The sequence below is a fragment of the Nicotiana sylvestris genome, chromosome 5 (genome assembly GCF_000393655.2).
Source record: "Nicotiana sylvestris chromosome 5, ASM39365v2, whole genome shotgun sequence".
Classification (NCBI taxonomy): Eukaryota; Viridiplantae; Streptophyta; class Magnoliopsida; order Solanales; family Solanaceae; genus Nicotiana; species Nicotiana sylvestris.
Window position 1 is genome coordinate 175,842,030 of NC_091061.1, and position 24,346 is coordinate 175,866,375.

Below are 24,346 nucleotides of genomic sequence, written 5' to 3' on the forward strand. Positions count from 1 at the left end.
TTATATATTAACTAGAAATATGGAGGTGTTAAAAAGCTATAATAGAAACAAAATAAAAAATATAAAAAACGTAAATTGAGATAACATATGACTATTTATATTTTGGAGTGAGTTAAAATATAAAATAAAGTGGCGTCTTAAGAATAAGATACATAACAAAGTAAGACAAAATAAATAAGAATTTAGGAAAGACTTAGGATAAAATTAAAAGGATAAGAAGAAAATATAATGTATTAATTTTTATCACATTCGAAGATTTGGAAAATCTTCATTTTTAATTGGACTAAATAAATGCCTAAAGTTATGGGATATTGTAAATCCTATTTAAAACTACTTTGCCGCTTTAATTTTAGGCATTTAAAAAAGGTTATTTGCAAGAAATATATATTTGAAAGGGTAATATTGAAAGAATTTTCTTTGAAGCCGTGTTTTTTCCTAATTTAACATTGAGTTTTTTAATATTGTTAACTTCTCGGAAAATCGAAAAATTTATAAACCAAATTCCAAAAGAATATGTGTGTGCGCATATATATATGTGTGTGTGTATAAATTATTACAAGAAAAAAACCACAGTAATCTATAATATATTGTAATGAAAGTAGTGGACAAGGTTACAAATAATTTTAAGTTATGGGTAATGCAATACGGACAAGAAATTAAAAGAAAAAGAGAAAATATATATATAAATAAATAATTTGAATGTAGAAATATATGGAAGGATAAGACTTATTTGATTTTTGAGAAGAGAAAGTGTGTGTTTGTGTGTGTGTGTATATATATATATATAAATAAAATTTGCATTGTGATTAAGCCAAGTAGCAAACTATTATAAAGCCACTTGGCAATTTAGGATAATATTAATACTAATACTTAATTTAAATTAAATTGTTTTCCGAATCCGAATGAAAAGAAAGTGAATATTTTTGTAAAGATATTGTCTGCCCTATCTTAATTAATAAGATTTAAAAAAAAATTACATTGAAAGATAAAAACAACGCTTCTATCTTAATTATTATAAAGATAAAAATATAGGTATTATAAAAAAATACGATAAATTTAAACATTAATATGATAAGTAGAATTAAAAAATTAAAAGAAAAAGAGAATATATATATATATATATATATATATATATATATATATATATATATATATATATATATATATATATAATTTTAATGTAGAAATATTTGGAAGGATAAGATATATTTGATTTTTGAGAAGAGAAAGTATTTTAAATAATAACGAATAAAATTTACATTGTGGTTAAGCCAAGTGACAAACTACTGTAAAACCACTTGAATATTTAGGATAATGTTAATACTAATACTTGATTTAAATTTTTTTTTTTTTTTGAATTTGTATGAAATGACGATGAATATTTTTGTAAAGATATTGTCTGCCCTATCTTAATTAATACGATTTAAAAAATAAATAAATTGAAAGATAAAAACAATGCCTCTATCTTAATTAATTATAAAGATAAGAATATACGTATTATAAAAAAATATGATAAATTTAAATATTAATATGAACAATAGAATAAAAGAATAAAGGTAAATAAAAAAATTTACTACAAGAAAAAAAACATATTTTTATTTATAATATATTACAGTCAGACCTCTTTATAACATTATTCATATATAACAACACTTCACTATAAAAGCAAGCTTTTTTCGGAACCAATTTTCATGTTATGTTATAATATATGTACTCTATAACAACACTTCTCTATAACATCCAAAAATATTCGGAACAAACGAGGTTGTTATAAAGAGGTTTGACTGTATAATGGAAGTAACGGACAAGAATATGATAATTTTAAGTTATGGGTAATGCAATATGGACAAGAAATTATGGGTAATTTTGAGAGATTTGAGAAATTTTTGCTTTTTTATTAACATTTATTTAATGATTATATATAATTTTTATCTGAAAGATTAATATTTTAAAGTTATTTGCACATAAATCAAATCACTCAAATTAGAGATTTGTGTCCGTCATCGCACGAGTACTAATACTAGTATATAATAATAACTGGGTTTTCCGTCAAATATGTATAGATATTTAGTGAATTTCTTAATACAAATACAGAATTTGAGCAAAAGTAAACAATAAATATAACCGGCTGAGTGAAAACTAAAACTAGCCGTGGAGGTATTTATATATGTATAATTATATATAATCAATGTATAATTTATGTATATGGCTAGAAAAAGTAAACAATAAATATAACTGGCTGAGTGAAATTTGTCTGTCTCCTTTATTTGATACACAAAAACATAAGAAATAAACACCAATAGGTGCATGCTAAACAAATTCATAAGCATATATATGGCAAAATACATTATGCAATCCGGTTCTTAATGGACTAACAGACACACATGGTCGGCCAAATTCTAGTTTTCTTGCCCCAAAATACAGAGATATGAGACAACAATAAGTCCAGTGGCTTAACTCTTGTTCAATGTATTCCCAATGTCAAGCACAAAACGGTACTTAACATCCGATTTCGCAAGACGCTCCATAGCTGTATTCACATAGTCCATTGGCACGACTTCAACATCTGGTGTAATGTTATGCTTTGCCGCGAAATCTACCATCTCTTGAGTCTCTTTGATCCCTCCTATGCAACTTCCAGCCACTAGCTTCCTTCCTGTTTATCAGATCATATAACTTCTGTATAAATGCATGGATATATATAGAAACAGTCGATTCAAGAAACGTACCTAAAAGCAAGGGAAATACAGGCAACTCTAGTGGTTTTTCTGGTGCGCCAACTATTACAAGCTTCCCATTAGTTTTTAATAAATTAATCAATGGAAGAAGAGGGTGAATTGCAGAGACAGTGTCAATGATGCCATCAAGCGAGCCCGCTGCAGCCTGCTTACATGTATAAAAGAAAATTACTATTCTTATATCAAACTCTCGTTAAAGATTGAAGCATAGTTGATTGAGTGATCGAGGTATAAATTCATGAGTTATAATATTCACCTGCATTTGGTCAGGGTCGCGACTAAGCAAAAATGAGTCCGCACCTAAACGCTCAAGTGCTTCTTGTTTCTTACTAGCAGATGTACTAATAGCAGTCACTTTAGTTCCAAATGCCTTGGAAAATTTCACAGCCATATGGCCAAGGCCACCAAGGCCAACAACACCAATACGCATTCCAGGTTTGTCAAGTCCAAAATATTTCAAAGGACTATAAGTTGTGATTCCAGCATTTAGCAATGGAGCAGCTTCCATTGGCAAGTTCTCCGGCCAATGAACCATGTAGTGCTCGTCCGTTACCATGATATCGGAATAACCTCCATACGTGGTGATTCCATCAGTGTAAATATCATTGTATGTCATTATATGACCAGGACAGTAAATCTCGAGATTGTTGTCACAGTTTTCACATTTGCGACATGATCCTACCAAACATCCAACACCTACTTTGTCACCAACCTTAAATTTCTCCACCTTTCTACCAATCTCAGTTACCACACCAACAACTTCATATCTGGAACAATTGTCAATTTCAAAATATCAGTCGTATTAGATATGAACTGTATCGATAATATCCAAAGGGTAACATGTGATTAAATTGCACTTTCGAATTTTGCAAGATGAATAGATAGTTTAGTAGTTCCCATGTCATCCTTAAGTGACATAAATCCGCTATTGATCTCTTGCAGTAAAAGAAAATATATCTATCTTGCAATTTGATCTCTTGAAAAAGATAAATGCAAATTTAATTATGATTCAATCTTTCTCATTCCATTAAAGAACTCTTAAAATGGAATTAGCGTAACAATTTGAAAAGACAGAAACTTTAATTTTCTCCTATAAACCTTGATTTGGCTAATATTTTAGAGATTTTTACACGGACAATCTTTTATTTAATAATATTTGTATTAATAACATTATTTTTTGTTTATTCCATAAATAGCCTCTCTTTTTTTACAAGTATAGCAGGTTTGAAATATTATGTGTAGATTAAGCAATAAACAGACTCCACAAATTGTGGGATTAGTATTCCGCTTTTAAGGAATATGTTTGGATTCTAATTTATTTATTCCATAAATAGTAATCATTTTCTCTCTCGCGCGCGCACATATATATATATATATATATATATATATATATATAGTATTTTTGCATTATAAGATTTGGTTCTTTTAACTTGTATCATTTGTATTTTAAATTTATATATTTTGATTCACATTTTAAATACACATTATATCATTATTATGCATTGTATAAAAGTTATTGCATTATTATCAATTTATATAACATGCGTTTTAAACTTATATAATATGTATTTTAAATATAGATATATTGATTCAAATTTTTAAATACACATTATATCATCATTATACACTGAATAAAAATTATTCCATTATTATGCAATTTATATGACTTGCATTTTAAGTTTTGTATACGGTTAAAATCGGACTCGTCTACTACATGAAAGATCGGGCTCGGAACGTGAGGGATCAAAGATCGACCCGAGTCCTATCAAATCAGAACACGAGGTCATAATGTCCGTCCTCGAGAACATCGAGTCCATGATCCCTGAATCGACCCTTACCTCGAACGAGCTCGAGAAAACATTGCCAGTATAACTAACAAGAGACCAAAATAACAGAAGGCCGAAATATCCGTGATCGATCAAGTATTACGGCAGGAATCTCGGCACGTATTGATAAGGAGCCAGCAAATAAGGAGATTTTTACCTTTTATAAAATTGTATATAAAGTAGGATTCCCCTACTATATAGAGGGGGTCTGATTACTTGTAAAGGGACTGTAACACGCATTCAGAGGCAATATACTATTATTTTCTCTTTAAAGCATTCAATTGTGTCTTGACATTGATCAAAGTGCATTTTGTTCAAGGTTGGATCACCACCCAAAGTTGTTACTGTTCAATTCGTGTGGCTCGAGTTTACTTCACCATGTTTTATTTCAATTGCTATTTAATTTATCGCTTTGTATCAATTTAATCAATGTATCCTTAAAACCACTTACAAATTCAATTGTTATTCGATTTTGAGGGTAAACAGTTTGGTGACCATCGTGGGGCTAAGGATAATAGTGGTTATTTGATATAAATCTCCATAACACACACTATTTTATACTTGTTCTTTGAAGTGTCTCTGATTTCAGGATTAAGCTCAAAATGTCAAACTCACAATTAGCACCCCTACCTTTTGATAATGAGTCCGGTCACCATAGTGAAAATAAAAACATCGCGCCCGGTAACGAGGTACCGCGCGTTGATCCCGTCGGAATTCTAGTTGTGGACATGTTGGACACTAACTCGCATGTCGCTATCAACACAAACCTGCCTATTGACCCCGAGAATAACATCCGTGGTGGAGCCTGATCGATAGCGTGGAATACTCAAAACAATAGAAGAGACGGGATCAATCTACGGATGATCTTCAAAATATTATAGGCTCAACAAGCGGCGATAGCTCAGTTACACAACCAAAGCCGCACACTGAACAGAATTGAACCTGATTCGTCCCGGTAAATTACCCGTATGGAAGAACAGGTCGCAGAGAGGTCGAATGACAATAAGTCAGGTACCAGCCCCGAGATCATAAAAATTCTCGAGGAGCTGACGAAACAGATAGAATCAAGGGAGAAGAAAATCGAACCAAACGACAAAAAGGTGGAAACCTACAATTTCAGGGTTGACCAGATCCCGAGAGTGCCGCCAATACTGAAAGGCTTGGATTCCAAGAAGTTCATACAAAAACATTTCCCTCCGAGTGCGGCTCCAAAGCCGATCCCTAAAAATTCCACATGTCCGAGATTCCTTAGTACAACAGAACAACTAACCCAAACGAGCATGTCACTTCCTACACATGCGCGATCAAAGCAAACAACCTGGAGGATGATGAGATCGAGTCTATCTTGTTGAAGAAATTCGGAGAGACCTTGTCAAAGGGAGCTATGATATGGTATCACAACTTACCTCCTAATTCTATTGACTCATTTGCTCTGCTTGCATACTCTTTCGTGAAAGCACATGTTGGAGCTTTCAAGGTCGAGACCAGGAAGTCAGACCTCTTCAAAGTAAGACAAAAGGATAATGAGATGTTTAGAGAGTTCGTGTCCCGATTTCAAATGGAACGGATGGACCTGCCACTGGTCGCTGATGATTGGGCCGTTCAAGCTTTCACCCAAGGGCACAATGTTCGAAGTTCGGTGGCTTCACAGCAATTGAAGCAGAATCTGATAGAGTATCCAGTTGTTACTTGGGCTAATGTGCATAACCGATATTAATCTAAAATCAAAGTCAAAGATGATCAACTAGAAACTCCTTCCAGGTTTGTTTATCCTGTTGGACCCATCGACAGAGTCAAGAGAGAGATCGATTATGAACCAACGTCGAATATGGGATCGATATCGGCCGTATAATGGGGATCGAAGAAGCAGCGGGTTTAGATGGAGTTCTATGCGAAATGAAAGGAGAAACGATCGAGGCCAGAGAAGCCAGGGACTCATGAGCAAGAACGGTTTCGACAGGCCTATCGGACCTAAAGAAGCACCAAGGTTATCGGAATATAACTTTAACATTGATGTTGTTGCCATCGTATCAGCTATCGAACGCATCAAAGACACCAAATGGCCTCGATCTCTACAATCCAACCCAGCCCAAAGAGATCCAAACTAGATGTGCAAATATCATGGTACTCACGACCACAGAACAGAGGATTGCCAACAATTGAGGGAGGAGGTAGCCCAGTTATTCAACAACGGGTATCTTCGAGACCAAGCCAAGAATTATTTCAGAAACAGGGATCTAATAAACAGACTGAACCAGAAGAACCTTAACATGTGATTAACATGATTATCGGTGGTGTCGATGTTCCTCAAGGGGCAACGTTAAAGCACACCAAAGTATCCATCACAAGGGAAAAACGGACTCGAGATGAATACTAGAAGGAACTTTTTCTTTCAACGACAAGGATGCAGAAGGGATCGTGCAGCCCTACAATGATGCACTGGTAATATCTATACTCATAAATAAATCTCAAGTTAAGTGTGTGTTAATTGATCCAGGTAGCTCGGACAATATCTTCCGATCGAGGGTCGTAGAATAGCTCGGCCTACAAGATCAAATCGAGCATGCAGATCGAGTTCTAAACGCATTCAACATGGCATGTGAAACCACTAAGGGAGAGATAACATTACCAGTGAATGCTGCAGGGACCATCCAGGAAACCAAGTTTTATGTGATCGAAGGAGACATGAGGTACCACGCCCTGTTTAGGAGGCCATGGATCCACAGCATGAGGGCGGTGCCCTCGACTCTTCACCAAGTGTTAAAGTTCCCAATGCCAGGAGGGATTAAAACAATCTACGAGGAACAACCATTCGCAAAAGAAATGTTTTCAGTCGAAGAAGTAATTCCAATATCAACACTCACAACATCAAATGAACCAAGTTCGGATACAAAGCAAGGGGCTAAATAGCAATTATCGACAACGGCCACGACCCAGTCGGATAAACAGGGGACTGATGAAGATGATGATTACGGGGTTCCCAGATCTTTTATAGTCCCCGATGATTCTGACGCCACAAAATCAATGGTTGAGGAGTTGGAACATGTCACATTGATCGAACATCTCCCCGATCAGAAGGTATACCTGGGCACGGGGTTAACTCCCGAGCTCAGAAAAAAACTCATTCAATTTCTTGTAGCTAACATCAATTGTTTCGCTTTGTCCCATCTTGATATGACAAGGATCCCACCAAAGATAACCACTCACAAGCTAAGCCTGGATCCAAACTTTCACCCGATCAAGCAGAAGAGGAGACCACAGTCCGAGGTCAACCATGCTTTCATCAAGGACGAGGTATCTAAACTCCTTAAAATAGAGTCAATTCGGGAAGTAAAATATCCAGATTGGTTAGCAAACATAGTAGTAGTTCTTAAAAAAGGGAACAAGTTAAGAATGTATGTATACTATAAGGATTTGAATAAGGCATGTCCCACAGACTCTTTCATTTTGCCCAACATCGACCACATGATCTATGCCACGACCGGCCACAAGATACTCATTTTTCTCGATGCCTATTCTGGGTACAACCACATACGAATGGACCCAGATGAGCAGGAGAAACCTCCTTCATCACTAAGTATGGTAGATACTGATATAACATGATGCCAATCGAATTAAAAAACACTGGTGCTACTTATCAACGCCTAGTAAACCTGATGTTCGAGGAACAAATAGGAAAATCAATTGAAGTTTACATTGACGATATGTTGGTTAAGTCCCTGCGAGCAAAGGACCATTTAGAACATTTGCAAGAAACCTTCAGTATAATGAAAAAGTACATATGAAGTTGAACCCGGAGAAATGTGCATTTAGAGTCAGAATGGGTAAATTTCTCGGGTTCAAGGTATCTAACTGAGGAATCGAGATCAACCCTGACAAGATCAAAGCCATCGAAGATATCACGGCGGTGGACAACGTAAAGGTCGTGCAAAGACTAACCGGGCGCATAGCCGCCCTGCACGATTCATCTCGAGGTCCTTCGATAAGAGTCACCGATTCTTCTCGCTATTAAAAAAGAAGAATAACTTCTCGTGGACTCCGGAGTGCCAGTAGGCCTTGGAGGAGCTCAAACAGTATCAGTCAAGCCTACCTCCGCTTCACACGCCAAAGACTGACGAACAGTTATACCTGTACTTGGTAGTATCAGAGATAGCGGTAAGTGGAGTCCTGGTCCAAGAAGAGCAAGGTCCGGAATTTTCAATTTACTATGTTAGCAGGACTCTGGGTGAGGCCGAAACTACATACCTTTACTTAGAAAAATTGGCACTCGCTTTGCTAAGTGCCTCTAGAAGCTGAAACAATATTTTAAATGTCATCCTATATGTGTTGTAACTACTTACCCTTTGCAAAATATAATGCATAAACCCCAGCTCTCTGTGCATTTGGCCAAATGGGCTGTGGAAATCAGCAGGTACTATATTGAATATCGACCCCGAACAACCATTAAATCTCAAATTTTGGTAGATTTCGCGGCCGACTTTATGCCGGCCCTAGTACCCGAGGTCAAATAAGAGTTGTTGGTAAACTCGGGGACGTTTTCGGGAATCTAAACTCTCTTTATGGATGGTTCCTCGAATGCAAAAGGGTCCAGACTTGGCATCATATTGAAGCCACCTACATGCAATGTAGTTAGAAAATTTATTAGGATTGTGAAATTGACTAACAACGAGGCTGAATATGAGGCCTTGATTGCAGGTCTCGAACTAGCCAAAATCTTGGGGGCGGAGGTGATCGAAGCTAAGTGTGATTCCTTTCTCGTGGTGAACCAAGTTAACGGAACATTCTAGGCCAGAGAGGAACGGATGCAAAGGCACCTGGACAAGTTGTAGGTGACATTACATCGGTTCAAGGAGTGGACTTTGCAACACGTACCTCGGGATCAAAATAGCAAGGCCAATGCCCTTGATAACTTAGGATCATCGGTCAAGGACGACGAGCTCAACTCGGGAGCAGTCGTACAACTCATGAGATCGGTAGTGGAAGAAGGCCATGCCGAGATAAACTGTACAAGCTTAACTTGGGATTGGAGAAACAAGTATATAGAATATTTGAAGGCAGAAAAACTACCCTATGATCCAAAATAATTGAGGGCCATGCGTACAAAAGTAGCTCGGTTTAGCTTGTCCTAAGATGAAACCCTATTCAGAAGAACGTTCGATGTCCCACTAGCGATATGTTTGGGACAGAGAGATACCGAGTACATTATTAGGGAAATTCACGGGGGCACATGCGAAAATCATTTAGGCACCGAATCATTGGTTCGAAAAATAATTAGAGTCGGCTACTACTGGATCGATATGGAAAAGGACGCGAAGGAGTTCATACGAAAATGTGATGAATGTCAAAAACATGCTCCGACGATACATCAACCCTAGGAGCTACTGCATTCGGTCTTGTCAACATGGCCATTCATGAAGTGGGGAATGGACATTATTGGCCCTCTTCGATGGGCACCCAATAAGGCTTAATTTATTTTGTTTATGACTGGCTATTTTTCTAAGTGGGCGAAAGCCCAGGTATACGAGAAGGTCAGGGAGAAGGAAGTCATCGATTTCATTTGGGACCACATCATATGCCGGTTCAGAATGTTGTCCGAAATCGTGTGCAACAAGGGAAAACAATTTATCGTAGGAAAGTGACCAAGTTTCTCGAAGACTGTAAGATCAAAAGGATCTTATCAACACCTTATCACCCTAGTGGAACGGACAAGCAGAATCAACCAACAAAACCAAAAAGAGGTTATCTGACGCCAAAAGAAAATGGAAGGAAATCCTGCCTGAAGTCCTATGGGCATAACATACGACCTCGAAATCCAGTACCGGGGCTACCCCATTCTCATTAGTTTATGGCACTGAAGCTCTAATACCGGTCGAAGTCAGAGAACCGAGTATCATGTTTTGATATGCGACCAAGAATCAAATGAAGAGGCCATGAGTACGAGCCTAGAGCAATTAGATGAAAGGCGCGAAGCCGCCCTTGTCCGGTTGGCTTCCAAAAAGCAGCAGATCTTGAGATACTACAATCGAAGGACCAATCTCCGACACTTCAATATTGGGGACTTAGTACTAAGGAAGGTCACACTAAACACCCAAAACCCGAACGAAGGGAAGTTGGGGCCGAACCGAGAAGGGTCGTACCAAATTATCGAGATCGGCGGAAAGGGATCCTACAAACTCGGAACTATAAATTGAGAGCAACTACCGAACAACTGGAACATAATACACTTGAAGTGGTATAACTTCTAAGTTATGATCCCACTTATTCTTTTTACTTATTTTAACTAACATTTGTAGATAACCGTATGGAACAGTATAAAATTTTAGGTCTGAAAGCACGCATTGCGCTCTTTTTTCCTCGGTCCGATTTTGTCCCAAATAGGTTTTCCGGCAAGGTTTTTAATAAGGAAATAGTGGATCTTGCTAACTTAGAATTGAAGACCGATCATGAATCGATGTCAGAGATTGCATCAGTAGCATCCGAGGCTTCTCTCTATAATCCACCTCGAATACTAGGGGCATTACTCTTGGGTATTGACTTTAGCAAGGAAATAAACTTTGAGATTGAATGGTCTCGATCGATAGGATTTATTGTAAGGTCCAAACGGTCAAATGAACCATGCCTGCATAGACTGCTCGACCCATGGCACAAAGAATGCACGCATTTATTACTATTATGCACAAGAATAAAAAGAGGTCTTTTCCTTGCAGATAAATATCTTGTCTCTTAAAATTTACTTTGCATGTTTTAAGGAAGTTTCTACATCCAATCCCCTAAAGGTATCGAGATCAAGGGCCACCTTAATCCAAGTTCAAACAATCACTCTCACTCGGGGACTTCCGTCCGACGGATCGCAACTCGAGGGCATAAGACTTGTTAGGCAATACCCGAATTTTAAAGGCTACGGCCATCTCACTTGGGGACTGTTATCCTAGGCAAACTCGGATAATTCAAGGTGACAATCCCACTGGGAAACATCCGAACTAAAAATGTTACATCCAAATTAACACGGCTCGGAGACGTCCGAAACCATAGCAAAAACAACAAGGCCTTAAACTTTTTAACGGGTTTTAAAAGTTACCCTCGACAAACTATAATCTAAAAAAGTATAAGTACTTTGGGGGAAAAATTTCGATCACAGAGAACCCTCACGATTCCTCAAAAACAAAATAATGTTGAAGGCAAGTCTTGTTTGAATCTCCGAGCATAGCCAAACTAGTTCATGCCAAGGCATTTTAAATCTTTGCAAATATAAATAATAAAGCAGTGGAAAAAACTCAGAGATTGAGGAAGGAAAAAATCTTATATATACATATCGAAAGATGTTTACTAGGACCGAAACGGCCTCGACACAAATTTTTACAGAGGCCAAATGGCCTCAACAAAAAGGTAATACATAAAGCAAGAAACAAAAGAGCCTAAGTGGCCTAGTCTTCGTCGGGGGTCGCATCATCGCCTTTGGGGTCTCCCCCATTCCCGGAATCATCTTCCTAATCTTCATCGTCTTCGAGATAGGCCAATTTTTTGGCCTCGGCTTAGAGCTCCTTGGCACTCTCGATCTCAACCGATAAGTCAAAACCCCGAGTATGAATTTCCTCGAGGGCCTTCCTTCGAGATTGCCGCTTCACGTACTTGATGATATCCTTTGTCCGAACCTGAGCCACCTTGACATCGGCTTTAAAAATGGCCACTATCTCGCCAGCCTCTACTTTAACCGCCTCGGCCTCTGACTTGGCCGTTCCATGCTCCTTGGCAAGATTATCTTGATCAAAGACGGCAGTACTCAGCTGAGACTTATGCTCTTCAATATTTTTGGCCTGCACCAAGGCCTTTTCCTTCATGGCTCAGAGCTGGACCTCAACCGAAGCAAATTGTGTTCGGGCACTCTCTTTTTCTGAGGACAAACGATCTATTTTGCTTTTCTATTCTTTGGCCTCGGACTTTACCACATCCATCTCTGCCCCGAAGTTGGTCAATCCGATTAAGATTCTGTTGGTCCTACAGATTCGGAGCGTTAGTCATCGATTTTAGCTCATCATCACTAACCTCAAAGACTTTTACCTTTTCCACCAGGTCGGCATGTTCCTTCCAAGCCGCTTCTAGCTTAGCTTCGAGGCTCCTAGACTCCCCCTCGCGTTGCTCACTGAGAAGTTTGTAAGCATCTCTCTTCTCAGTGAGCCTTCAGATCTCGGCCTCATAATGGTTTAACTCTTCCCGGTATTGGAAAAAAGTCGCGTGATGAAGCACCAAGGTCCTACAAACATAAAGGAAAATGTTATGACCATATATAAATTAATCTAAGTACAAGTTAAAAAGACCTATCTGAAGTTACCCGGTATAATGCATGTTGAGCTTCGTTGAACAGGCATGGCACTTCCACCTTATTCATCATGGCTTGGTCTTCCTCGGTGACCAAGCACCGAAGGTAACTGGCCACTCTTACGCCGCTGAGAGAACCCGGGTGTCCTCCGGAATAGACATAATGACCGATCGCTTCCGGTCATGTTTCGCACTCGGAACTGGAAACTGATTGACTAATTTCAGACTCGAGGAAGGTCCACTCATTCCCGATGATGGACGTTTCCTTGGCACCGTTAAATCACCCAACCCGGTGACGTCTTCTGAGGCGTTAGAGTCTACGCCATAAAAAAAGTAGTTAAAGGGGTCTACCACCCTTTTTGACCCCTCGTTGGGGCGTCTTTTCCACATCTGGGCCTCGATGAACATGGACTCAGTGAACGAAGGCGACTCGGAGAGGTCTATCACACCGAGTGTGTCCATTAGGATACTATCCACTACCCAGGAAGCACCGACCACAACCTCCTTATCAGCCTCCCTAACTTGGGGCAAAACAACCTTGCCTCCTCCTAGTTCGGAAGCCTCGGCCACGGCCTCCTCTTCGGCCGCTCTAAGTCGCGGCAATTCAGTTTCACCTCTCATTTGTTCAGAGGCCCCTCGAACCTCGAACCCTGACCGTATACGGGCCACCAATTTAGAGGCATTTTCTTCTTCTGACTCGTCCCTCTACCGATCGAGTGAGTCCGAGGATGGAGCTCGAGCGCTGGTGCTATTCTTAGATTTGCGCACCAGACTTCTCCTTGTTTTCTTTTTTTCAAGTTCGGAGAACTCAGAGCCCTTTTTCTCTTCTTCTCCTCACCTCGTCTCGGAGCAAGGGACTCGGCAGGGCATTCCTCGCCGCCGAATGGAGGCCTCATTGTGACATCCTTGGAAGGATATGCAAAGGGAAACGAAATGAATAAGAACTCAATAACACAAAAGAAAACTAAGTGTTATTCACTTAGGAGAGGGATCTCACCATGAGAACGGGCCTCCCACCAGCGGCCCTTCGAGAGCTCGCATCGTGCGCGCTCGAAATATGGATTTTGTGCAACAATGCCCTTGACCCACTCCTTGAGTCGGGGGACTGTATTCGGGTCCAGAGCAATAGCTACATCGCCACCAAACACCGATAAGAATGAAGAAGAAGAGAGTAAAAAGTAAAATTCTTGGAAAAACGAAACTTTACTTACGTTTTGTGTTCCACTTCTCGGGAAACGACATGTGTTTGGCTGGGATCAGGTCCGAGGTCCTCACTCAGACAAATCGGCCTAGCCAACATCGATCCACATATTCATCGATGCTCTAGAACGGGGCTTTACTAGCCCGACGTGCAAGTTTAATTAGTCCCCACCGAAAGAGTAGGGGATTGTATATGAGCATAAGATGGTCGTTAGTAAACGAGCTTCTGTCGATCTTGCTCATGAAGAACCGGAGAAGGATGATGATTCTCTAGAACGAAGGGTGAATTTGGCTGAGGCACACCTTGTACCTTTTGCAGAAATGGATGATTACCGGGTCCAACGGGCCCATAGTAAAGGAATAAGTGTAAACACTTAAATATCCCTCGACTTGGGTAGTGATATCTTCATGGGGGCACTATTACGTCTTTACCGACCTAGTTGCATTCCTTTTTAACCGAGGGGAGAATTTCTTCAGCGATCGAGCAAATGTACCTCGAGACCTTCTCACCCCGGACCGGGGGTGAAGGTTTTTCAACCTTAAAATCAGCGGTCACCAAGCACCTGCTAGGAATGAATGTGCTAAGAGGCGGTTCCACCCCCGATTCCTCGCCGACCGACCATGATGTAGAAGTAGTTTCTTTTTGGGGAACCATTTTGAAGTCTTCGCCATTTCTTTTTGGAGATGGAAGGAAAAAGAAGAAGAGGAATTAGAGCAATACACTTAGTGATTTAGGGTGGAAACAAACGAAATTCTTGACACAAGGATCTCAAGAAATCAGAAGTGTGAGTGTTGAAAAATAGAGAAATTTCTAAAAAGTAAGAGTAGAAGTTTTGGAAGTAAAGTTTGAATGGATAAGGAAGGGGGTATTTATAACTTTCAAATGACGATTCAAATCTAGGAATGGCCAACCAACAACGTACAAGCATTTAATGCCATTGAAACGTGACTGACGAGATGTTTCATTCATTTTGTCGTTTCTGACACGGAGTATCGAGGTGAGAATTGGAAGCTCGTATTGTTTCTCGTTTACTCTCTGAAAAACAAGAGGACTATCTGTATACGGTCGAAACTGGGCTCGTCTACTACATGACTTACCGGGCTCGGAACGTAAGGGATCAAAGATCGACCCGGAGTCCTATAAAATTAGAACACGAGGTCAGAATGCCCGTCCTCGAGATCATCGAGTCCTATAGTATTTCATAAATAAGGAAACTATGGGACCGATAGAGATAATTTGGGAATAGGAATAAATAACTTACGTGTGAAATATTTCTTGCCTCCTTTATATATTATGATTAATATCACAGGACCCACGTTACTTTTATTACTTTCTCTTTAAACTTATTTTTACTTAATCTTTTATATTTTATTTAGTCTTTTAGATTTATAAGTCCACTGTCTCATAAAATATTCTGTCAAATATGATAGCAGAAAGCAATTGCGAACTCTTTTTTTGTTAAGCTTTCCCAGCATTGCACTAAAATATTGAAACAACAAAAGTAATATCAAGTTATATATGACTATTTGTTAAACTAGGTTCAATTGTTCTATACTTTTCTTAACTTTGCATCTAATGTTTTTTTTTATATGTTTTGTTTGTAAGTATATGTATTATCTTTTTAAATTTATCAGAATTTTAATATGCCAACAAAAAAAAAAATATGAATCCGCATATTAAAAATAACAAAAAAAAAAGAGAAGAATTGAAACTTTAATACAATCCCCAAAAATAGGAAGAATTTATGGTAGATAAACAAATCACTAATATAATTGAGCTAGAAGAGAATAGAATCGAAGAAGAAGAAGTTGGTGAGAGTTTAACAAAGATCTTTTAAAAAATTAGGAAATTCTAAAAGAATAATAACTCTAAGAAGTAGAAATATATATAATCCTAGTGAAAGAAATCGATTATATTAATAATCTGATAAAAATGTTAATTACCATGTTATCACAAGTTAGATTACACACCTTTTACACGTCAGTGTATACAACTTAAATTCAAATGCAAATAAATAATTAAAAAGTAAGAAAATGGAAACTAACCCAGGTACCATTGGATATATGCTAGTGCTCCATTCATTCTTGAGCTGCTGAAGATCAGAATGACAAATTCCACAATACATAACTTTGAACTGCACATCCTTCTCACCAGTGGCTCTGCACCCATAATTAATTCAAACCTAATTACCCCCTATTTTAGAGTTTTCTATAGCCATAACACCACTCATAAAACAGAGAAGCTGAATAAATTTAACTAAAAAAAAAGCTAACTAAAATTTAGGATAAAAGAATCAAACAATACCTTCTTGTAAAGTTGAAAGGAGAAAGAACACCAGAAGCATCTCTAGCTGCCCATCCAAAGGCCTTTACTGGGTGTTCATTCTCATATAATTTTGCCATTTTCTTAACTTTTGTTTTTTTAGATATATGACAACAAATTGAGTAGTAGTTAATTGCATAAGGAAATAGATAGATAGAGAAATGGTTGGCTGTGGATATCATGAATATATAGGCCTTTGAGCGCATGACTTATGACGTAGTCGATGAGGTGTGAAGCAATGGCTTTCCTCATGGCTTCTCTGTACACTCTGTTTTCTCTGAATTTTTTATTTGATATGATCACTAAAGACAATCTTCCTTGTCTCTCTGTGGCGTAACATATGGAGTGCTTAATTTGGGCAAATGCCATGTGTATAAATATGCATGGGTCCGTGTATGATCGTATTTGACCAACATCGAATGAGAGAAAAGTGAAGAACTTTATAAGATATATTATAAATTCTCGTGATACACACACTTTTGGGCTTGACATTAGCGTAGTCGAAAGGACAAGGTAGTGAAATCTATTGGATCAAATCGAATAATACAGTGTCATAAGCTTGGATTGTGACACAAATAGTCATAAGATCTATTTTTTAATAGGATTCGAATATTATATATATATATATATATATATATATATATATATATATATATAAAGGTGATTCCTCTATGTAGGTTAATTAGGGTTGCCAATTTTGAATTCTACACAACTCTTGGGATTCAAAATTGTGCGATACGAAAATAAATTATTTTATTTGCATGATTCTTATGTTTGAAAGTCCCAACTCTTTGGACTGAACCTATTTTGTCATGTATCCCATGAACAATTGCTTAACTCTGTTATACTATTCTATAAATAGAATCAAGATCACATAAGAAAGAGATCAAGAAAATTAACAAGGAAGCTAGTCCACTTATAGCCTGTTTGGCCAAGCTTCTCAAGATAAAAAAAGTATTTTTTTTTCAAAAACTCTTTTTTTTTTCTAATTTGAGGTGTTTGACCAAGCTTATTTGGGGAAAAAAGTACTTTTGGGAAGAAGCAGAAGCAGTTTCAGATAAGCCGAAAAAGTAGCTTCTTTCCAAAAGCAGAAGCAGAAGCAGTTTTGGCTTTTTTTCTTACCTAAAATACCCTTAACAAAATATAGTATATACCAAAATAACCCTTAAACTTAATACTTAGGATATTAATTTATAAATATTTCTTCTTATTTTTAGTAAACTTTCTAATATATAGTGTCTTTAGGGGTGAATGCTTTTATATTTGTTGAAGGAATTTTAATATATTTAACTTATATTAAAAGAATTAACTACTTTTTAATTTTATTTTCATATTTTACTTAATTAAAATGAATTTTTTTTAATTAATGCATGTAATAACAAAATTTTGATATTATTTATTTACTTATAATATTAATTATTAAGTAAATTCTATTCATGTCTTTATTCGTAATTTGATACTTAAAAGCACTTTCTAAAAAGCTTGGCCAAACACAAATTATTTCTCAAAAGTGCTTTTCAGACTGATTAGCAAAACACAAACTGATTCTTTCCAAAAGAATTTTTTTCAAAAACACTTTTTTCAAAAGCGTTTCTCAAAATAAGCTGATTTCTCCATCTTGGCCAAACAGGTTATTAGCCTGCAAACGAAAATAGAAATATCTGTTAACTTCACCTTCCATTTTTGGCACAGTACATTCTAAACTTGGAAACAAACATTGCATCATTGACATAAATAACTAGTTTTACATTTTTCCTTATTTGTTATTGTTATTGCATCTGTCCTAGTTGGTGGCGGATTTACATTTTGAGATATGGGTGGTGAAGCACTTATATAAGCTTTGGCCAAATTGTGTTACATATTTATATATAATACTTGAAAATTTAAATAATTGACCTCAAGCACCTACTATGATCATGTTTGACCATTGTGAATTTGTATATCTATATAAAAACAGGAATAGAGAAGGTGAGTTGGCACATCTCTTTGGCCAAGATTCCTATTTATCTTTTTCTCCTTTTTTTTTTTGGCTTTTTCCCCTTCATTGTTTTCATATGATTTGTTTAATAATTGAAAATTGATCATTTTTTAATCAATTTATTATATATCATTATAGATTTTTTCAGTTACAGAAATCCTCTCATTTATTTGCTTTCTCTACTTAAATATTATCTTTCCATAATTCATAAAAAATGAATATTATGAAGTGAATTGCGGCAGCTTAAGAGATAAAGGAAAGTTTGAGAAAGTGTGCCTGGCTTGCTATTTTTTCAAAACTTTACTTATAACTTTACTCATGCATAGTGACGAAGAAATCTTTTCATATCGTCTTAATCTTTGTTAATGTTCAAATAGCTGAAAAGTCATCCACTTTATTAACATTGCCTTATTTGAGGTCAGAAACATTATCTTTTCAAACTTACCAGCTTGCTAGCAGCATATTCAACAAGAACTTGGTAAAAACTTATTCGGTATAGTAAATTCTTGTCCAAGAATTATGCTCCGAGAAGACAAAACAGCATACCCTGCAATTAGGAGTGGCAAACGGACGTGTCGGATCGGATATGGTTCGGGTCGAAAATGGGTAATGAAAAAACGGATAAATTATCCAGCCCGATCTATATTTAATACGAATAAAAAATGGGTTACCTGGTGTTGGAAAATTAGATGATTATGGAGAATAAAATGTTTAGCTTGAGGCGTGTCAAAGACACTGTCCTTAAGGATATTTCGCTCACACCGAGATGAATAATATTAGGCGTATCTCCCAGAATTCAACAAGCTCTTCTAGTATAACTAGGAATTGAAACAACAAAGATTTATGAGAATAAATTCCAACGCAAAAGAAAAAGGAAGAAAAGTTTTAACTTTGTTTTTTTTTTTTTTTTACTCCCTTAGAAGATGAAAAAACAGAAATATATACGGTCAAAAACAAAATGGACTATCTTTCAGATAACGTCCAAGCCATAATGACTATTTTCAAAATGGAATGACTGTTACAAACAAACGTTTTCATTTAGAAAATCAAAACGTTTTGAAACATCAATACAATTAAGATGTTTGGTCAGTTTGCTTTTGACTGAGTAACGTCCAAAATGAAAAATCATTAAGACTTTAATAAACAAAACATAAAACCATTTAAGGCTACAAAATGTCTTCAAATCTCATATATATATATATAGGTATTCAAAATCAGTTTTATTATTTCACAATTGTATTGTAAAATCTGTTACAAATAATAAGAGTAATTTGTATAATAAATAGCAATTAATATTATATCAAGGAATGAACATAGACAGTAATATGAATATTTCTTTTTGAGATATTAAAAATATTATTTTTTAACAATCCCCCACATAGCTCAAAAAGAATATTATGAAATAAAATAAAATAAGAAATTTTGCTGGGTTTTCACAAATGAGCATAATGCGTCGAATCTGGTGTCTCTTGGACTATGAACCAGACCTAGATAAAATAAGATTAAACTTACAGAACAATTGGTGAAGTTTAGAACTTTTATGAACCAAAAATTCTTTTGTAAGTTTAGTATCTTATCTATTACATTATACCCCGCACACACTTTGTTGTTTATCGCGGTTTTGCGCTAACAGGCCATGCGCGCGCCTGATTTTCATGAGTGCTTTAGAAATTTTTTTGCCATCAATTTCATAGGAGCGGCCCCACACCACACTCATATAGGTCCATCCATCAAGTGTATTTTGCAGGGCAATATACCACCTAAAATTAAGCTATGGATTAGATTAAGAGTTTAATAACTCAGCCTCCCATTCCTTGCAGTCTTGCACTATATATACACACACCATAGGAAGGGATATAATTAATAGCGCACATTTGATCAACTAATGACTTGTTATTACCCATATGAACCTACTTCATGGGATCTCCAATCACATAGGTTGGGTTACCATCATAGTTGATATAACCCAAATTGGCAAAAGTCCCATTCCCCTCGATGTTTCAGATATTAATTTTCTTCCCAAAGGTTTAGTCAGAGGATCGGCCAAATTCACTTCCGACTTCACATAATCTATGGAAATAATTCCATCTCTCAGCAGCTGCTTTATCACATTATTGTCACGACCCGAATTTCCCACCCTCGGGAGTCGTGATGGCGCCTACTAGTGTTAGCTAGGCAAGCCAAACCTTTAATCTAATTACTTCATTAACCAATTATTTCTTTTTAACAAATATAAGACGATAACATGAAAATAGCGGAACTTTAAATATTTAAGCGGAAGATAACAATTAAATATCTGGAATCTGCATCTATTACAACTCTTAAAACCTAAAGCACCCAAAACCTGGTGTCATAGTGTCACAGACGGTCTAAGAGATTACTACATACAAAGTCCGAAGAAAATGACAATACACTGTTTCTGAATAAAAGGAAAATGAAACAGGAAATAGGAATAGAGGAGACACTAGGGCCTGCGGACACCTGCAGGTCTACCTTGAATCTTCGCGTATACTGAAGGTAACCTCCACACTACGATCCGAAATCTACTCCGAGATCTACACATAGTGCAGAGTGTAGTATTAGCGCAACTGATCCCATGTGCTGGTAAGTGTCTAGCCTAACCTCGGCAAAGTAGTGATGAGGCTAGGACCAGACTACCAACTAAACCTGTGCAGTTATATAATATACAGCGAAAAGTAAAACAGAATAAACAAATAAAGATGGGAAGGGGAAACATGTTTCGGGGAAAACAGGTAAAGAGAACTATAAAGGAATCAAAATCCAACCACTAATAAGAATAAGGAAAACAAAGGCATATTTCACTTTCTTTTCACATCTTGTGGCAGGCGTGCAACCGATCCCATTTTTTGTATCTCATGGCAGGCGTGCCACCCGCTCCTATTTTATTTATCTCGTGGTAGGCATACCACCCGCTCCCATTTCATTTATCTTGTGGTAGGCATACCACCCGCTCCCATTTCATTATATCTTGTGGTAGAAATACCACCCGCTCCCATTTACAATCCAACAATAATCACAAGGGATCCCGGCAAAGGAACAAGAGTAATATAACAACTTCCCGGCAAGGGAACAATGATATTTCAGCAACATCCCGGCAAAGGAATAATACTATCAAAAAAAATATCCCGGCAAGGGATCATTAATATCAAACAAACATCCCGGCAAGAGGAACAATGATAATAATAACATATGAAGCGCAATAAACCACAATGGAGTCATAACAATTATAATACAAGACTCACGGGCATGCTTGACACCAACGTATAGATACTCATCACCAGGCCTATACGTCGTACTCCACAATTAATATGTAGAAAATAAGACACAACTCCTAATCCCTCAAATTAAGGTTAGACCAAACACTTACCTCGATGCCACGAACACAATTCACGATTCAACTATAGCTTTACCCCTTGATTCCACCACCAATTCGCTCGTATCTAGTCACAAGTTACTTAATTACGTCAATAAATGCTAAATTAATCAACCCCAATGCATGAAAATGAATTTGCTAAAGTTTTACCCAAGAAGTCAAAAATTGGCCCTGGGCCCACATGGTGAAAACCCGAAGTTCGAACCAAAACCCGATTACCCATTCCCCCACGAACCCAAATATATAATTTGTTTTGAAATCGGACCTCAAATCCAGTTCCAAATCCCTAATTTTTGAAAAACCTAGGCTCTACCCAAAACACCCAATTTTCCCCACGAAAATCATTGATTTTGAGTTGAAATCATGTTAAAAGATGTTAATGATTGAAGAAAACGAATTAGAAATCACTTACCAATGCTTTGGAGAAGAAAGGTTATTTTAAAAATCACCTCTTATGTTTTTAGGGTTTTGAAAAATGAAAATTAACTAAAAATCCCGTTTTAATATACCCCTCTCAGACCCCCTGTGCGGACCGCACAAAATGGAGTGCGGCCGCACAGCTCACCAGGTTGACTGCAGTGATATGTTCTATTATTTTGGCCATAACTTTATCTAAAAATATACAAATTGTGATTTCTTTACCTTTCTGGAAACTAGACACGAAGCGCTACAACTTTCCTTTTGGAATCATCTCAAAATTCCTAGTAGATCAAAAGATATAGGCTTCCGAAGTCGGACCAGTGAAATGTTCTTCATCGCGGTCCGCACAAAATCCAGTGCAGCCGCACAAGCCCCTCCGCAGCAGCATTCCTTTTTATGCGGACCGCACTGGTCTGTTCAGAGGCCTTCCACTTCTCTGAACCTGCAACAACAATGATTTTAAGCCTAAGACATCCCAAAACCTACCCGAAACTCACCCAAGCCCTCAGAACTCCAAACCAAGTGTGCATACTAACTCAAAAAATCATATGGACCTACTCGTGTGATCACATCATCAAAATAACATGTAAAATCATGAATTAAACCTGAAAACTCAACATTTTCATCAAGAACTCTCAAAGTTCATAACTCTTCAACCGTAAGTCCAACTCACATCAAATAAACTCCGTTTTCCACCAAACTTCACAGTTATCTTTCAAATACTATAACAAGTTTGTATCGGACTCCGGAACCAAAATACGGGCCCGATAACAATGGTTTCAAACATTAATTCTTTTCTTTATTTCTTAGATAATTCAGTAAAATAATTTCTTTCAAAAATTGATTTCTAAGGCTTGGGACCTCGGAATTCATTTTTGGGCATACGCCCAAGTCCCTATTTTACTGCGTACCTCCCGGGATCGTCGAAATATGGATCCGGGTCTGTTTGCTCAAAATATTGACCAAAGTCAACAATAATCAAATTTTAACTCTAGAATTTTTATTTCTCTTATATTCACATAGAAGGTTTTCCGGATATAGGTCCGGACCACACGCGCAAATCAAGGTGGGGTAAAAGGGAGGTTTTTAGGCCTCAGAATACTGAATGCACTTGCAACACAAGTGATGACCTTTTTGGTCATCACATTCTCTACCTCTAAAACAACCGTTCGTCCTCGAACGGACATAAGAAGGAAGTACTTGAGTCGGGAAAAAGATGGGGATAACGGCTCCGCATATCGGACTCGAACTCCCAGGTCGATGCTTCAGAAGGCTGAACTCTCCACTAAACACGAACAGAAGGAAAACTCTTTGATCTCAATTGACAAACCTGCCGGTCTAGAATAGCTACCGACTCCTCCTCATAAAACAAGTCCTTGTCCAACGGGACAGTGCTGAAATCTAACACGTGGAATAGATTGCCGTGATACTTCCGAAGCATGGACACATGAAACACTGGATGCACGGCTGATAAGCTCGGCGGCAATGCAAGTCTATAAGCCACCTCTCCCACTCGATCAAGAATCTCAAACGGGCCAATGAACCTAGGGCTAAGCTTGCCCTTCTTCCCAAATCTCATCACGCCCTTCATTGGCGACACTCGAAGCAATACTCGCTCACTAACCGTGAATGCCAAATCTCGAACTTTACGGTCGACATAACTCTTTTGCCTGGACTGAGCTGTACGAAGCCTATCCTGAATAATCCTGACCTTGTCCAAGGCATCCTGAACCAGATCTGTACCCAACAACCGAGCCTCTCCTTGCTCAAATCATCCAACTGGAGACCAACACTGCCTTCCATATAAAGCATCGTATGGAGCCATCTGGATACTCGACTGGTAGCTGTTGTTGTAGGCAAACTCTGCTAAGGGCAAAAACTGATCCCACGAGCCTCCAAAGCCAATGACACAAGCTCGGAGCATATCCTCCAAAATCTGAATAGTCCGCTCGGACTGCCCGTCCGTCTGAGAATGAAACGCTATGCTCAACTCAACCCACGTGCCCAACTCTCACTGAACTGCTCTCCAGAAACGTGAGGTAAACTGCGTACCTCGATCTGAGATGATAGACTCGGGCACACCATGAAGACGAACAATCTTCCGGATATTGATCTTAGCTAACCTCTCGGAAGAGTAGGAGACTGCCACAG

The 24,346-nt window shown here is 37.6% G+C and overlaps 1 protein-coding gene and 1 long non-coding RNA gene across 2 annotated transcripts; both read right to left on the reverse strand.

Moving 5' to 3' along the window:
* Positions 1–2,240: 2,240 nt before the first annotated feature.
* Positions 2,241–16,559, reverse strand: LOC104211828 (8-hydroxygeraniol dehydrogenase-like). The gene is made up of 5 exons (XM_009760953.2): positions 16,386–16,559; positions 16,127–16,240; positions 2,995–3,505; positions 2,730–2,883; positions 2,241–2,656 (listed from the first exon to the last, which is right to left on the reverse strand). Exons 1-5 carry the CDS (start codon positions 16,481–16,483, stop codon positions 2,454–2,456), a joined length of 1,080 nt encoding a protein of 359 aa, XP_009759255.1. The 5' UTR covers positions 16,484–16,559; the 3' UTR covers positions 2,241–2,453.
* Positions 11,846–15,657, reverse strand: LOC104211827 (uncharacterized). Its single transcript, XR_707234.2, has 2 exons — positions 12,894–15,657; positions 11,846–12,815 (listed from the first exon to the last, which is right to left on the reverse strand). It is a non-coding gene; the product is annotated as an uncharacterized lncRNA (long non-coding RNA).
* Positions 16,560–24,346: the final 7,787 nt, after the last annotated feature.

What these genes read in the sequence shown, in the direction of transcription:
- LOC104211828 (XM_009760953.2), bottom strand. Translation starts at nt 16,483, where the DNA reads ATGGCAAAATTATATGAGAATGAACACCCAGTAAAGGCCTTTGGATGG. An exon ending in CCTTTCAACTTTACAAGAAG is followed by an intron (nt 16,241 to 16,385) that starts GTATTGTTTGAT and finishes TTATGGGTGCAG; the next exon opens with AGCCACTGGTGAGAAGGATG. An exon ending in ATATATCCAATGGTACCTGG is followed by an intron (nt 3,506 to 16,126) that starts GTTAGTTTCCAT and finishes CAATTGTTCCAG; the next exon opens with ATATGAAGTTGTTGGTGTGG.